Source organism: Marmota flaviventris, chromosome 14 (genome assembly GCF_047511675.1).
Source record: "Marmota flaviventris isolate mMarFla1 chromosome 14, mMarFla1.hap1, whole genome shotgun sequence".
NCBI lineage: Eukaryota > Metazoa > Chordata > Mammalia > Rodentia > Sciuridae > Marmota > Marmota flaviventris.
Window position 1 is genome coordinate 62,743,953 of NC_092511.1, and position 15,334 is coordinate 62,759,286.

Consider the following 15,334-nt stretch of genomic DNA (forward strand, 5'->3'; position numbering starts at 1 on the left):
TGAGGCCTTGTTGGGGGCAGCCCATCTAGGCCAGGGCCTCTTTCTTAGTGCTCCAACTTCTCCCCACAGCTCTTTGACCACATTGTCCAGTGCATCGCTGACTTCCTGGAGTACATGGGCATGAAGGGTGTGTCTCTGCCTCTGGGTTTCACCTTCTCCTTCCCCTGCCAGCAGAACAGCTTGGATGAGGTAACAGTGCCTTCCCACAGGGCTCTCCTATGGGCTTTATTGACCCTAATGAGTGAAAGAAGGGCACTAGTGACCCTTGGGGAGGAAGGGCCCATTGATAAGAATGAGTTGGTTGAGGCTGGTGGAGGTTAAGTGGGTTAGTTAGGATCCAACTTTCTTTGGAAGAATGATGATGGTGATGCTAAAACAAAACATTAACTCACATATTTTAAGCACTTATTGTATGCCACATAATACATTTAGCATCCTATGTGCATTATCTCATTCAATCCTCACAGCAACTATCTAAGTGTTCATATGCCCATTTTTCAGTAAAGAAGATAAGGTCTACAAGGGTACTTGGTGCCTTGCTCCAGGTCATCTAGCTTGGGAGTAGCCAAGCCACTATTTGTATTCCGTTTTTCTGATGTCTTGAGCCCATGAGCTCAAATTCTCTCTCTTGCTCCTGAGGCTCTTACAGACTCAGGCATTTTTATTTTGTCTCCTGTAAATGTGGATGCTCTGGTCTTTCTAGTCTCACCTTTGCCTCTCATTCCTGTTCAACTTACCTTGGATGAATGAAAGAGGGGTTGAAGATCTGGTGTTCCCAGATGTACTGGACAGGAGTACATAAAGAGATGGAGGACAGCTGAGTAGGCAGTTCTGGGATCTGGGCTGATGGCTTCGATATTAGAGTATTTTTATTTGAACGGTGGTTCCTCTCTGACTTAGCCAGTCATGTAGAAACCTGCATGCATGCTGCAGGGTTATGGTGCTGTGGATGCAGTTGCCAGGTGCAAAAGGCATGGTTCCTGCCTAGATGCTTCCAAACTGGGCTGTTGAAGCAAGCTCAGAAAAGTAAGAGCTGCTGTTTGGACCATGGCAATGGGATACTATAGCCCTGAAGACACGCAGTGAGGTGATGATCTGAGTGCAGTCCTGGAGGAGGTGAGGAGTACTCGGAGCAAATTAGAAGAATGACTCGATGGGGAGAGGTTTTATTTATTATTTATTTATAATTTTTTGAGAATTATAATATCTATATTATATAGAAAAGAAGAAAAAATGATTAATAAAAAAGTAAAAATAACATTCCACCAAAGTCCTTCCAGACTTTTCCTACAAATTTTTATTTTATTTTATTTTAAACAGACACTATCTTTTCATACCAACATGTATGATTTATATATTTTATTGGGTATGATAACTGTTTCTATCTGAATAGAAGTAGTCTATCTGAATAGAACAGTCATCCTGCTGGATCTTAATCTGTAGGTTCCAATTTTCTGTAAGGAGAACATGTTATGTCTAGGATCATAAAAATGAACAGCAAACAAAGGGAAAGACAATTCTATCTGTTAGCCAATGAGGTCATCCTGATGATGAGGTATTAGCAGGTGCTCAGGAGGAGGCCCGAGGGCCTCTGGCTGTGCTTACTGGCCACTGGCCTTGGGCAAGTCTCCCCAGCTGTTGGGGCCTGTTCGTGTCTTTTTATAAGGATTACCTGAAGTGATGTTACTTGAACATTCTATAAATTTTAAAGCGCCGAACTTTTGCCAGAGATATGAAGCTAATGTGCAGATGAGAGAGATGGGTGGAGGTGAGCACACCCTTGTCTGGATGTGGGTGTGTAAACAAAGGCTCCACAGGGATGCGCTTTGTTCTTCTGAGTCTCTTGGGGATCTGATCATGGTGTGACACATCCAGGTGGATGAGATGCCAAGGTGATGGGCATGAACCACCAAGCAAGGCCTGGGGACACCATGCAAGTGGGCGGTAGTGAGCACACAGTCCACTGGTGGGTCCAGCCTCTTGGGAAATGGATCTGGGAGTGCTGACAATGGTTCCTGATGTTCTGCAACACAGAGGGCTCCAGTGAACAAAGATTTCTCCCACGTGCAAAGCCACCGGGCATCTACTTCCAGATGGCCCTGTGACATGGGCCACATTAAAGATGGGCCCACAGAGGACTCTGAGAAGCCTTAGAGAGCTTCCTCACTGAGAAATGTGGAGGAGTGTGAGGCCTAGACACTTCCCCAGCTGTGGCCAGGTACCTCGTTCACTGGATACAGAAGTATGAAAAATTAAGAGACGTGCTGGCCCTTCTGATTTAAGTGAAGGACAGGGACAGGGCAAAACTGCTTTGCCCAGTGAAAGAAACATGTGTTGGGACATTGGCACAGTGCTTGTGAGCCATTGATTGGAGTCAGCAGGTCTGGAGGTGAGTCCTGCTCCTAGCTTCAAACTAGGCCTAGGCAAGTCAACCTGGGTGCCTGGGTTACCTGTAAAAGGTGGGTGTGATCATGATAAATGTTCTCCAAAGATGGCTGTGGGGATTAAATGGTGTAGCACATGTCATGCACCAGCATTGGTGCACAGGAAGTACTCAGTAAATCCAAGCAACAACCTTAGGAACAACCTTAGGTTGAGGATCACTGGTAGGTGAGATGGCTGGTTACTCCAGGGAATCTGTCTAGTTTATGAGGTTGAGAGCCCAGAAATGACCCAGGAGCCCTTCTCTGAGGTCTTCTCTGTGCTTTTTTTAGAGTATTCTCCTTAAGTGGACCAAAGGCTTCAAGGCATCTGGATGCGAGGGTGAGGACGTGGTCACCCTGCTGAAGGAAGCGATCCACCGGCGAGAGGTAAAGGAGACCCCATGAGTTGATTCCTTGATACCTGAAGTGATCCGTGAGGGGCAACATTGAATGCAGTTGCTTTGGCTGGCAGGAAAATTGATGTAATCACTCCGCTCAGCAATGGTTGAGTGTCCACTGTGCATAAAGCTCTGTTCTGGGTGTGGGGATTCAGGAATGACTGCAAAAAAAACCAAAAAACCAAAAAAACACTTGTTCTCAAACATGAACCCATAACCCAATGGCAACTGTTATTAAGGGCTAAGAAAAATGAAGTTGGACAAGGAGAGCAGATAGAGTGAGCAAGGAAGTGGCAATCTTAATAGCAGCACAACTAGGGAAGTCTTCATGCAAGCCTTGAGCGAGCCTCGCATGAAATGAGGGAGCGAGTCACAGCATTTGAGATGTATTTTATATACATGTAAGTGTCCTTGCAGATGTTTGAAGGGAGAATGTTGGGGTTCAGTTGTGGACTAGGCATCTGCTTCTGCCCTCTTAGGAGTTTGACCTGGACGTGGTGGCTGTGGTTAATGACACAGTTGGAACTATGATGACGTGTGGCTATGAAGACCCTCACTGTGAGGTTGGCCTCATTGTTGGTAAGGATATCAACCATCCTCCCCACAGGGACGGGGGCACAGCCTTGGGTGGGTGGGAGGCTGGAGCTGAGTGAGACCTGGTGCCCCTGTGATTGGCAGGCACGGGTAGCAACGCCTGCTACATGGAGGAGATGCGCAACGTGGAGCTGGTGGATGGAGAAGAGGGGCGGATGTGCGTCAACATGGAGTGGGGGGCCTTCGGGGACAATGGATGCCTGGATGACTTCCGCACGGAATTTGACAAGGCTGTCGATGATCTTTCGCTCAACCCAGGCAAACAGAGGTAGGCACCCAACTGGGCCTTGTATCCCAGAACTGGATAGCAATGAGTGATGGGAGTCTCCACCAGACTATATAATAATAATAATAATAAAGATAATAAGCAAGGATGCGTATTATCTTGAGATGACAATGGTTTCTTGGAAAGTTCTGAGTTAGTAAACGTGAGGAAGCTGCTTCCACCACGAGGCCTGGGAGAACGGGGGTGGGGGTGGGATCAAAACCTAGGGCTGGGTCTGTGGGGGACAAATTTGCTGGGACGGCCCACACAGGAGCAAATCCTTTCTTCCTCTCCCAGCCATCCAGTGTCTAGCACCCTCTCTTGTTGGAACTGGTCAAGGACCAGCATCACAAAGCCCCATGGGTGGTGATGGTGGTCGGATAAGGAGAGGGTGTGAGCAGAGAGCACCATGCTCAATTTTGCTGAAGGTGGAGGAGGATCAGTGTGAGAGGACATAGGAATCCCGCCCAAGTGAATTAAGTGGCATTCCTTTCCCGCCATGCTGCCCTCCGCTTTTCGTTCTGTCTCAACACATCCTACTACCTTCCTATTTAACCTCCGTAAATTGCAGGTTTGAGAAGATGATCAGTGGCATGTACTTGGGCGAGATTGTCCGTAACATCCTTATCGATTTCACCAAGCGAGGGCTGCTCTTCCGCGGCCGCATCTCAGAGCGGCTCAAGACAAGGGGAATCTTTGAAACAAAGTTCTTGTCTCAGATTGAGAGGTGAGAGTTTATTTAGGGATTGGGGGAGGATGGGGCCATGTCCTGTGTATTTCTCATGGACAGACAAGCTGAAGGATTTCACAGCTCAAGTGAGATCAGAGCAGGGCTCACACAAGTCAATCTAGTGGCTCACACATGAAAGATGGTGCTGAGCATGGCATGGGACCATGAACAGGGATATTGTTGTATTTTAGATCAAATAGCAGAACAAGAAAGATAACCTGATTATAGGATATAAATTAAAATGTGCAGAGGAAAATAACGTGATGAAGCATCCATGCTTGGCTTGGGGAATCCTTCTTCACTGCTGGTTGCAACAATCAGGCAATGAGGATTGATTAAAGAGGACAGTCTTCACTCTATCAAGGACTAAGTAAACCTCAGGCAGGGCAGAGGCATGCTATGTTGTGGCTTGTTAGCAGAAAACTCTGCTCCAAATTAGAATGGTGAATTTCAGAGCCCTTAAAAAATTAATGCTCTGTTACTCTTAAGGCATAGACCAGGAACTGGGTTACTGACCTGAGTGGGCCCCAAGGGCACCTGCACCAGTGAATAGAGTCTGCTCAGCTGATGGATAAGGAAATGATTCCAGGTCTCTAAAATAGTTTTCTTTATAAAATAGGGTTTATTTTCTCACTATAATTTTTGTGCATCTATTTCATAAAAAGGGCACAAGCAGAATGCAGACTGCCCAGTGTGGGGAATGGAAATCAAGCAGGAGAGTAATGCTAGTGAGTTAAAGCTTGTCCTGAAGACCCAGGGACAGCAATGAGAGAAGGGACATGAACGTGCTCTGCAGCTAGAAATGCCATATGCTGGCATGGCCACTGTCTATATTATTTCCAAATGAGTAGACAGTGAAGTTCCTTTGGATTTGGATATGTTTTGTAGTGACAGGTTCTTCCTTCCCTGCACAAAGTAGAAAGAGGACCTTCTTTTAAAATTTCCTGGCACTCTCAGGAAGAGTGAGTGTGGTCCAGCAGGATGAGCACTACTCTGAGTTCATGATCAGGGCCCACCTTGGAGGGCCTGGTCCCCAAGGGCCGGACCCCCGGAGAGCCTCTCAGGATAAAAGAGCCAGCCTGGAAGAGGGGGGTCTCCAGCTCTCTCTGCTCTTGACTGACCACTCACCGTCTCCCTTCCACCCCAGCGATTGCCTGGCCCTGCTGCAGGTCCGTGCCATCCTGCACCACTTGGGCCTCGAGAGCACCTGTGACGACAGCATCATCGTCAAGGAGGTGTGCACGGTAGTGGCACGGCGGGCAGCCCAGCTCTGTGGCGCAGGCATGGCTGCCGTTGTGGACAAGATACGGGAAAACCGTGGGCTGGACACCCTCAAAGTGACAGTGGGTGTGGATGGGACCCTCTACAAGCTACATCCTCAGTGAGTGCCTGATCCCAGACCTTTATCGCTTTGTCTTTGTCCCCATCCCCCTTTTAACTTTATAGAAAATTATTGGTCATTCTAAATAGTGTTTTTAATGTTTATAGTTTGAAGATCAGTAATCAGAACCAGAATCAGGCCTGTGTTTCAGTATTGAAAGTGTGCGGCCCACCCCACCCCCCCGCAATTGCACCCTCTCCCTCCCCTGCCAGGAACAAGGGCTGCCCCGACTCAGTCTCTTGCTTTTCTTTTCCCCGGGTCTCTATGTTACACATCTATATTGTTTAGTAAACATACACTAGAAATTGAGCATGATTTTTGAACTTGCCATGAATAGAATCACATGGCTTCTTCTGTGACTGGCTTTTCTCACACAGCACTTATGGTTTGGTTATTTGTTATGGAGATGGGGTTTTGCTATGTTGTCCAGGGTCTCAGACTGCTGGGTCTTTAGCAATCCTCCTGCCTCAGCCTCCCAAGTATGTGCTATGTGGATTATTTCTAGATTTTGACTCTTACAAACAGTGCTGCTGTGAATGTTCTAGCAAACATGTTGGAACTCGAGCAAGATTCTCCCCCTATGGTCCAGGGCAGGGGATTGGCAATTAATAGCCATCATTGCTCCTGTAAATCAAGTTTTATTGGAAGAGAGTGGCACTCATGTGTTTATGTGCTGTCGACGGCCGCTTTTGTGCTACCCAGGAGGAGTATGGCCTGTGACACTGAAAGGGTTTGCTGCCTGGCCCTTTGTCGTGCCCTCAATATGGAAATACCAAGTTCCCCTTTCTTTCGACTGTGTTCCTTGTTTCCCTCTTCTTCTCCTTTCTCCCTTCTTATTACCATTTTGCTTCTGTCTTCTCTCACTTGTCTATTGAATAATTTATTTTGAAGACAGGAAGTAGCCCACATACTCTCTTCTGGAAGCCTTTCAGCTAAAAGCTAAAGGAGTAGAGCAGTGCCCGGCCTGCACAGCACCTGCGGGGTGGAGGGAGGGTGGAGAATCCTGGATTGAACTGTGACCACCTCTTCCCACATTTGTTATTTTATTTTTCCTAAATCAAAATGTTTATAATCAACATTTTAATTTATAAACATAGTTTCAATATATTTGGGCAGTATTATACACTAGCTATATAGCAGCTACTTGATAATTTTTTTGTTTTTATTGGTTTTAATTTATACACGACAGTAGAATGCAATTTGATACATCACACATAATTTCTCATCCTTCTGGATGTACATGATGTAGAATCCCATTGGTTTTATAGTTATATATGTACATAAGGTAGTAATAATGTCTGATTCATTCTACTATCCTTCCTACCCGCATAACCCACCCCCCTTATTTTAAATTAGCATCCACATATCAGAGAAAACATCAGCCTTTGGTTTTTTGGGATTGACTTATTTTGCTTAGCATGTTCTCCAGCACCATCCATTTACCAGCAAATACCATCATTCATCTTTAAGACTGAGTAATAGTCATATATATAATTTTATATCAGTCACATTTTTTATTCATTCATCAATTGAAGGGCACCTAGGTTGGTTCCATAGTTTATTTATTATGAGTTGAGCTGTCACCACATTTATTTTAATGACCTAAGAGGCTCTTTGAGTCTGCACTATTAGTGAAAAGAGGGGAACCTCCAAAAATCCAAGTCCCTTTCCTCAGTGATAAGTCTCATTGTAAAAATAGGGGTCTTGGCTCCAGATGAGGTTGGGAAAGGGACTTTTATTCAACTTTCTCTTCCTGTCAAAAAATACATGAGATAATCAACTTATAAAGAGGAAAGGGTTATTTTGGCTCACAGTTTTGGAAGTTTCAGTCCAAGACTGGTTGGCCCTGCTGCTTTGGGGCCCGTGGTGAGGTAGCACATGATGGCAGGAGTGTGTGTGGAGCCAAACTGCCCACCTTGTGACTGGAAAGTGGAAAAGAAAGACCAGAGTCCCACAATTCCCTCCAAGGGCATAGCCCCAGTGACCTAAAAACCTCCCACCTCTTACATGAGGGACTTTGGGGGACATTAGATCCAAACTATAGCAGGTATGGAAACCTAGCCCCCAACCCTGGGACTGGGCATCCTCAGCTTCACAGATGGGAGGGCATCCTGACCCTCTTGGGTTGGGTTGGGTTGGATGGTGACTGTCTCTTTTTCCAGTCCCATATGAAGATGATCTGTGATCTCTGTAATGTCCAAACAGAAACCCTATACATCTGCCCCACTTGCCTTCAATGGCATTTTGGAGTCGGTGTAGGTCTGATGTGAAGTGATAACCCTTGGAAAATATAAAAACCACATGCACAGAATTTGGTTCTCCCCTGCAGAGGAGGTTACACACTTCTGCAAGACTCATAGGTGGCTCACAGGACTGTTGAACTTGTTTTACTGATTAGTTTTAAGAGCACAGTTCAACAGAATCCCAAGGCATTTGTCCTAGAGTGAAATCTTAGCTCTCTTGAGCTAAGAGCTAAGTGGGTACACTGTGATGTTGGACTTGGACAGATTATTAGCATCTCCCAGGCTTAATTTTCTGGTACAAATACATAGACCCACAGTGTAGCTGTCGTGCTCCTCCTCTTAATTACCCGTGGATTGCCAGCATTACTTCTTAGCATCTCACCTCTGAGCACACAAATCTGTCATGACTAAGGTGCTTTGTTCTTTTGTCTTTCTCCCCCTTTTTTCCAGTTTTGCCAAAGTCATGCATGAGACAGTGAAGGACCTGGCCCCCAAATGTGAGGTGTCCTTCCTGGAGTCAGAGGACGGCAGCGGGAAGGGGGCCGCGCTCATTACTGCCGTGGCCTGTCGCATCCGTGAGGCCGGACAGCGATAGGACCCCGGAATTCGGAAGGGACTTCTCTGCTTCCCCCTCTTCCCTGTTTTAAATTATAAGGAGTCTTCCTCTTGTGTCAGAGACACAGTCCCCTCAGCTTTTCCTTGGCAGAGAGGACCCCGTTGGATTGAGATTTTTTTTTTTACATTCACCGTAGAGTTTTGTGCCCAAGTCTTGGCCTTCCTGAGATACAGAAGCCAGGACTGTTCATAACTGGTCACAACCATTCCCATTGGTTCTCATACAACTTAAGAAAAAAATAATAATAATAATCCTTAGCGCCTCCACCCCCCTCCTGGAATTCCACGTCTCTGTACAATCCTAAAGGATGGGGACGGCCTCCCCTTGGGGCTGACGGGGTACTTCTGGTTGGAGAGCATCTCCCTGCAAGGATGTCAATACTGTTTCTCCCATCAAAGATCCAGGAGGTCTCTGCTAGTCACTCAGCCTGATCCTCATGCAGGCAGATGTGGGGAGGGAGGAAGCACGGCAGTGGAGGGAGATCCCATGGAAATCCATGTGGCAGCCCTTTCTCAACCTGCCATTGCCCCATGGATTCCAGCATTTACTGAAACTGGAATTGAGGAATCCCGCATCTAGGCGATGACACCAAAGCCAGATGCATCCTGCAATATGGATTTATCACTGCATCTCCTTGTGGGTGCTTGGATCACTCATGAGCAGTGGACCTTTGGGGGAGTGGGGGGGAGCCTTTTGGTTTGTTTTTAAAGATTTACCTGCAAAAGTGGAGACACTGTATTTTCATTTTAATTTATGTTTGAAATTTATTTAGTTCATGAAGTAGGTCTGCTCCTTCATCATGTAACGGTGGATTGTATGTAATGTATTTATATGTTAATTTGTTCTGTATATAGATATGCAAGGTCTCCTTAGACTCATTGGTAGATCAGTACAGTTAAGGACAGAAAGTGAAGACATTGACTAGCTACTAGAAATACCTCATTCGCCTGTGGGAAGAGAAGGAAAGCCTCTCCGGGGTGAGTGAATGGAAAAGCATCCGCTTTCTGGCTCCTCCTGACCCTACAGATTTGGAAATGCCTGGAAGGCAGGGATGGAGACCAAGGCTGAGCCCATGGATTGGAGAAACCACAGCAACTGGCTAATCTGTCAAGAGACTTTCCTGGGGCAATATTCCATGGGATGCTAACCAAAGGAAACCAAAGGAAGCATTTCAAATAGACTCACTGTTTAGAAATTTTTATTCTTAGGAAAGTCAGTACTATTTTGAAGCTGTCTGGCAAGATAAAGGAAGCCACCAAAAATTTTTTTTTTAAATTGTATCTAATTGTCAACATCAAACCAAAACCAAGATATTAAACAACCAAACAAACAAAACCTCAGGGACAACATTTTTGGTGTATTTTGTGCCTTCTTGGCAAATTTCACCTTGGGTTTGTTTTGTAAATGTTTTATAAGAAATGTTGTCTATGTGCTTCCTTGGGCTGAGCTGGCATTGGTCTGCTGACCCTTGTTTGTTTTTTATACACAGTATTTATTTCAAACTGTTGGCAGGGATGGACCGTGGTATCATAGCTGCCATACTCTTTCCAAGAGTGCAGTTAATTCTGAACCTGAAAGCCCACTCTGCCCTAAAATATGAATCAGCACAGATGTTAAACCTGGATACAACATAACAGAGAGGGAATGGCCTTGTACCACTATTAAGTAGGACACAAGGACAAAAATAGAAAGATGGAGAGGAAATCAACGGCTCGATCACACCCAGTTTTTGCGCATTTTTCAAACTTGTGCTGAGAACAGTGCCCGGTTATCATTTTTGAATAAGATGGAGTAGAAATTAGTAAAAACTGCCCAGCTCCTTCTGGGAAGCACAGAGGAAAGGGGACAGGTCCTTGATTGTTCCATTCTTACTGTGCCTGTCTGATGTTACTCCTCTGCTGCCTCCATCTGCAGTTATTGATCCAAAATATGGGTGCCTGCAACTGCAATGAAAACTGAAGGCCAGCTTTAGATTTGTGGGTCCCTAAAGGGGGGATGCCTGTGAAATACAACTGAATTTTATTTTTGAATTGTGACTTTGTAAATTTTAAAACTTAGGCACTGTCTATGAAATTACACTTTTTCCCCCTAAGGTAGAGATGTGTGTATAGCTATTAAAGACGTGTTGTTGGTTTCCAAACGAGAGCAATGGACCATACACATGGACTGTCTGTGTTCCTGGCATTGGGCTGGCAGCCCCCTCAATGATGTTGCTTTGCTTGGTGTAAATACAGTGGATCTCAATCTTCGACTGGGATGCACTGAATATGGATCATCTCAAATCCTTGAGCATGCAGTCTTGTGAAGAAGTTGACTGTTGTCACTATGTACAGTAGAGAAGTAGTTGAATTAACTATGTGATGTTAACTATTATTAATAAATTTTAACATTTTTCAAAATATTCAAAGTGTGATCTGAGCAAAATCTTCCAAATGCATTTTTAAGAAGGCAGTCATCTCTCGGCACTGTACTACCTCCTGGCCAGTCTATGAATCATTGATGGTATCTTGATTTTGAGAGTGTGCTCATTTTTCAGTACCCATGGGGGACAGGTTCCAGGATCCCCTCAAGATACCAAAATCTGGAGGCCCAAGTCCCTTATAGAAAGAAAAAATAGTGTAGTATTTGCATAGATTTTATGATATATCCTCCACATACTTTAAATCATCTCTAGATTACTTATACCTAATATAATGTAAATGCTATGTAAATAGTTGTCATGCTGTATTGTTTAGGGAATAATGTACATGTTTAATATAGATGCAAATGCTCCCCCATCCTTCTTCTTTTTTTAAAGATGGGAATTGGACTGAGCTACATTTCTGGTCCTTTTTATTTTTTGAGACAAGGACTTGCTAAGTTGCTGAGGCTGACCTCAAACTTGCAATCTCCTACCTCAGCCTCCAAATCATTAGGGTTACAGGTGTATGCTACCATGCCCAGCTTTCCTGAATATTTTTGATCCAAGGTTGGTTGGTTGAATCCTTGGATGTGGACTCTCCAACTATGGAGAGTGACTGAACTTGACAGGCATGGGGTCAAGAGTTATCCCATAGATTTCCCTTCTCCAAAACCCAGTCCTAATGGAACTGAAAGGCAACTTTTCCTGGGTTACCCCTGACTCCTGGATGTCAAACTTCACAGAGAACCCTGGCTAGTCCAGCTTTTCCTGCTCAGACAATTGGGCTGGGATGTAGCCTCACTACCAGGGGTCCTAGCTGTCCTCAATAGGCAGATATGGTTTACTTTGAGCATGATAGTTAGTGCTGATGTGAACCAATAAGCACTTGCCTGTCTTTCCCTACCAGGCCCCCAAGAAGTAAAACACAAATCTGGGGAACAGATTCCCTAGTGATGCCCATTGACACTGACAACATTGCTTGACAATAACTGAGAAAGGAAAATGATCAAGGCTAAGAGCATAATAGAGCCAATGATGAAGGAAAAACTAAAATTAGTTCCTATTGTTTTTAACAAAGTGGTGAGATCATGGGAGTATAAGTTGGTAAATTGGTCAAAGTATAAATTGGTAAAACCTGTTCAGTAGGGGACCAAATAGTACAGAGACGCAACCCAGAAATTATGACATCAAGAAAAGCTTCTTCTGGGGCTGGAGTTGTAGCTCAGTGGTAAAGCGCTTGCTTAGCTAGCATGTGTGAGGCACAGGGTTTGATTCTCAGCACTGCATAGAAATAAATAAAAAATAAAGGTCCATTGACAACTTTAAAAACAAACAAACAAACAAAAAAGCTGCCTCTGGAGGACTGTGAGTTCAAAGCCAGCCTCAACAATTTAGCAAGTCCCTGAATAACTCAGTGATACCCTGTCTCTAAATAAAATACAAAAAGGACTGCAGATGTGGTTCAGTGGTTAAGCACCCCTGGATGTAATCCCTGATACCCCCCAAAAAAGGGAAAAGGTGATTCTATCCTGCTGCCTAGACCAGAGTGCAAAAGCTGGGGGCGGGGGAGTGAAGAGGCAGTAACTGGAACCACAAAACTGGGTGGGGGATGTAGAGGTACCAGGGTTTCTCTCCCTCCCACCTTTTAGTGTTCTGCAGTGTTTCCTGATGGCTGAACCTAGTTGGTAAAGGGAGCCTGGGAAATGGGATAAAGAGCAGGGAGCGGGGATGATTTGGACCTCAGCAATTAGCAAAGTAACTGGCATGTGCCCTACATTATGGTCTTTGATAAGATCATTATATGGTGTTATCAAAGAATATTATAGGCATTATAGAAGAATATTTAATAACAAGGACAATGTTCAGAGGATGCTGCTTCATGCCCCCAGTGTGTTAGAACCTGAACAGTTGCCCTCTGAGGGAGCTGCATCCTGGGATCCAACGGATTGAGAATTGAAAATGTAGTTAGGCCTTGATGTTTGCACATGTAAGCTCTTTTCTTATCATTCCTGGAACAATACAGTATAACAACTATTTACATTAGGTATTACAACTTGTCTAGACATCTACGTTCTCCTGTATGGGAAGATATGTGGAGGTTATATGCAAATACTATACCATTTTATATAATGGATTTAAGCATTCGTGAATTTTAGTATCCTTGGTGAGTCCTGAAATCAATCCTCCATGATTCCAAGGGATATGACTGTATTATGATCCTATTGTTGTTAAAAAAAACAAAAAAAAAAACAATGCTATATGACAGCAGGTGTAGTGGACTTCCCTGAATATCCCCTCTGCCTCAATGATCTGTTGTGGTAAAGGCAGGCAGCCCCCTCCTCAACAGCTCCCCACAGGTTTCCCACCCCTCTGGGCATCTGGGAGGCTTGGCCTTATCTGCCATTCCTAGCCTGGCTACTCAGTGCAATGTTGGTACCTGTCCTTGGGTCTCTGTGGGTTCCCTTGAAGACTCAGAAGAGCTTCTCTGTCATTTCCCTTGTGGGGTGGGGGTTTGGGGTGGCATAAACCCTTAATTCTCCCCAGGTCCTAGTACTAGACAAGATGTTCAGCATATAATTTTCTAAGTTTCTTAAGATGAATTCCTGCATGGGAGGGTCTCAGAGCCCTGGATTCTCCATGCTCATGCTCCATCCCTCACCATGGGGAAATTGTTCCTTTCAAACAAGTAGAAGGTCCCATACACCACCTACTCACAGCTTAGAAATATCTTTTCTAGGTTCAGTCAAGACCATCCAACTTTTTCTTTCTGGGTTGCTTTGTTTTCTTTATAGCTTGGGCCCCAGGAGCAGAAGACCACTGCTTTATCCTTTCAGGGTAATTTCTCATCATTGCACAAACTTTTCTTGCTTTTTTATTTTCTTATTTCCTTTTGTCCTCACTCTCTTTTTTCATTCATATTCTCCACTTCCAAATGCCAACCATTGTGCTCCATGTGAAACTTATTTTGATGAAGCATATATTACTTTGATGCTTTTTAATTTTGTGTGTGTTTGTTTATGATGCTGGGGATGGCACCCAGGGCCTTGCAAATGCTATGCAAATGCTCTATCACTGAACTACATCCCCAGCCTCTGTGTGTATTTTTTTTAAAAAATTACTAATTCTATTGGCTAAAAGTCTCTTTCCCCTACCTCACAAAGCACCATGTTTTCAAAGGCCCACGGGTGTCATGTGCTCAGCTAATGCATTATTTCCCATTGCCACAAATATCCCATTGTGTGCATGGACTCACCCCGTGTTCCCATCCATCTTCTTAGAAGTGGTCATGTGCATTGACTCAACTCTGGCTACACAAACATGGCAATGAGTGTCACTGCAATGAGTTTCTTTGCACATGTCCTTGTGATCATCTCTCTGGGCATCTACCCTAGAGCAGGACAGCTGGATCATAGGATGTGCATTTGGCAAATGCACCTTTGACCCCCACACTACCAGCTTACCCTCCTGAAAGGCTGTCCCTGCCGTCAATCACCTGCACAAAGCTCCACTAACATTTGGCATTGTCTAGACATCTATTCATTATTAATCTTATGAGTGTAAAGTTGAATCTTATGGTTGCTTGAATCTACATTTCTCTGGTTACTGTGGGTTTCAGCGTTTATTTATATGTGTTTGCTTTTGGATTTCCCTTAGTTGACTCCCTTTTAATATTCGTATTCAACCAGTGTTCTTTTTCCTTTCTGATGTACTAGAACTCCTTATTTAATGCAGGTATCAATTCTTTGGGGGCTTTAGATATTGCAGGTATCTTCTAACCTGTTCATTGTGTCTATGGTGTGCTTTGTGGACTAGAAAGCCTTTCATTTGGAGTAATCAAATCCACCTATCATTTTTGTTTACAGTTTACAGTTTACAGTTTTGGGGGTTTCTTTTGGTACTGGCAATTGAACCCAAGGCCTCTTAACCACTGATCCACATTCCCAGCTCTTTTCATTTTTTAGTTTGAGATAAGGTCTCACTAAGTTGTTTAGGACCTTGCTAAGTTGCTGAGGCTTGTCTTGAACTTTTGACACTCCTAACTTGGCCTCCCGAGTTGCTGGGATTACAGGTATGTGCCACCACTTCTGCTTACTGTTTGTATAGTTGGTTCTTCTGAATTTTCTCACCCTTAAGTCACTAAAATGGTCTTCTGTTAATTTTATTTATTGGTAATTTTTGCCTTAAAGGATAAATGAATCCCCTAAGAAGTTTGTTTTTCTATATAATATTAAATAGGGATCTAGTTTTTCTTTTCCCATGTTACTAGTGATTTATATCTTTTC

At 44.2% G+C, this 15,334-nt stretch overlaps 1 protein-coding gene across 4 annotated transcripts in view; it reads left to right on the top strand.

The window, feature by feature from the left end:
- The window catches only part of Hk2 (hexokinase 2), a 59,794-nt gene extending 48,743 nt beyond the window's left edge, over nucleotides 1–11,051 (top strand). For all 4 annotated transcript variants that reach the window (XM_071601766.1, XM_071601765.1, XM_071601767.1 and 1 more), the window contains 7 exons: nucleotides 70–189; nucleotides 2,715–2,810; nucleotides 3,301–3,400; nucleotides 3,500–3,683; nucleotides 4,252–4,407; nucleotides 5,558–5,791; nucleotides 8,485–11,051. In XM_071601766.1, coding sequence (XP_071457867.1) covers nucleotides 70–189; nucleotides 2,715–2,810; nucleotides 3,301–3,400; nucleotides 3,500–3,683; nucleotides 4,252–4,407; nucleotides 5,558–5,791; nucleotides 8,485–8,629 — 1,035 coding nt within the window. In that variant the 3' untranslated portion in view covers nucleotides 8,630–11,051. The remainder of the gene's footprint in view (nucleotides 1–69; nucleotides 190–2,714; nucleotides 2,811–3,300; nucleotides 3,401–3,499; nucleotides 3,684–4,251; nucleotides 4,408–5,557; nucleotides 5,792–8,484) is intronic.
- Nucleotides 11,052–15,334: the final 4,283 nt, after the last annotated feature.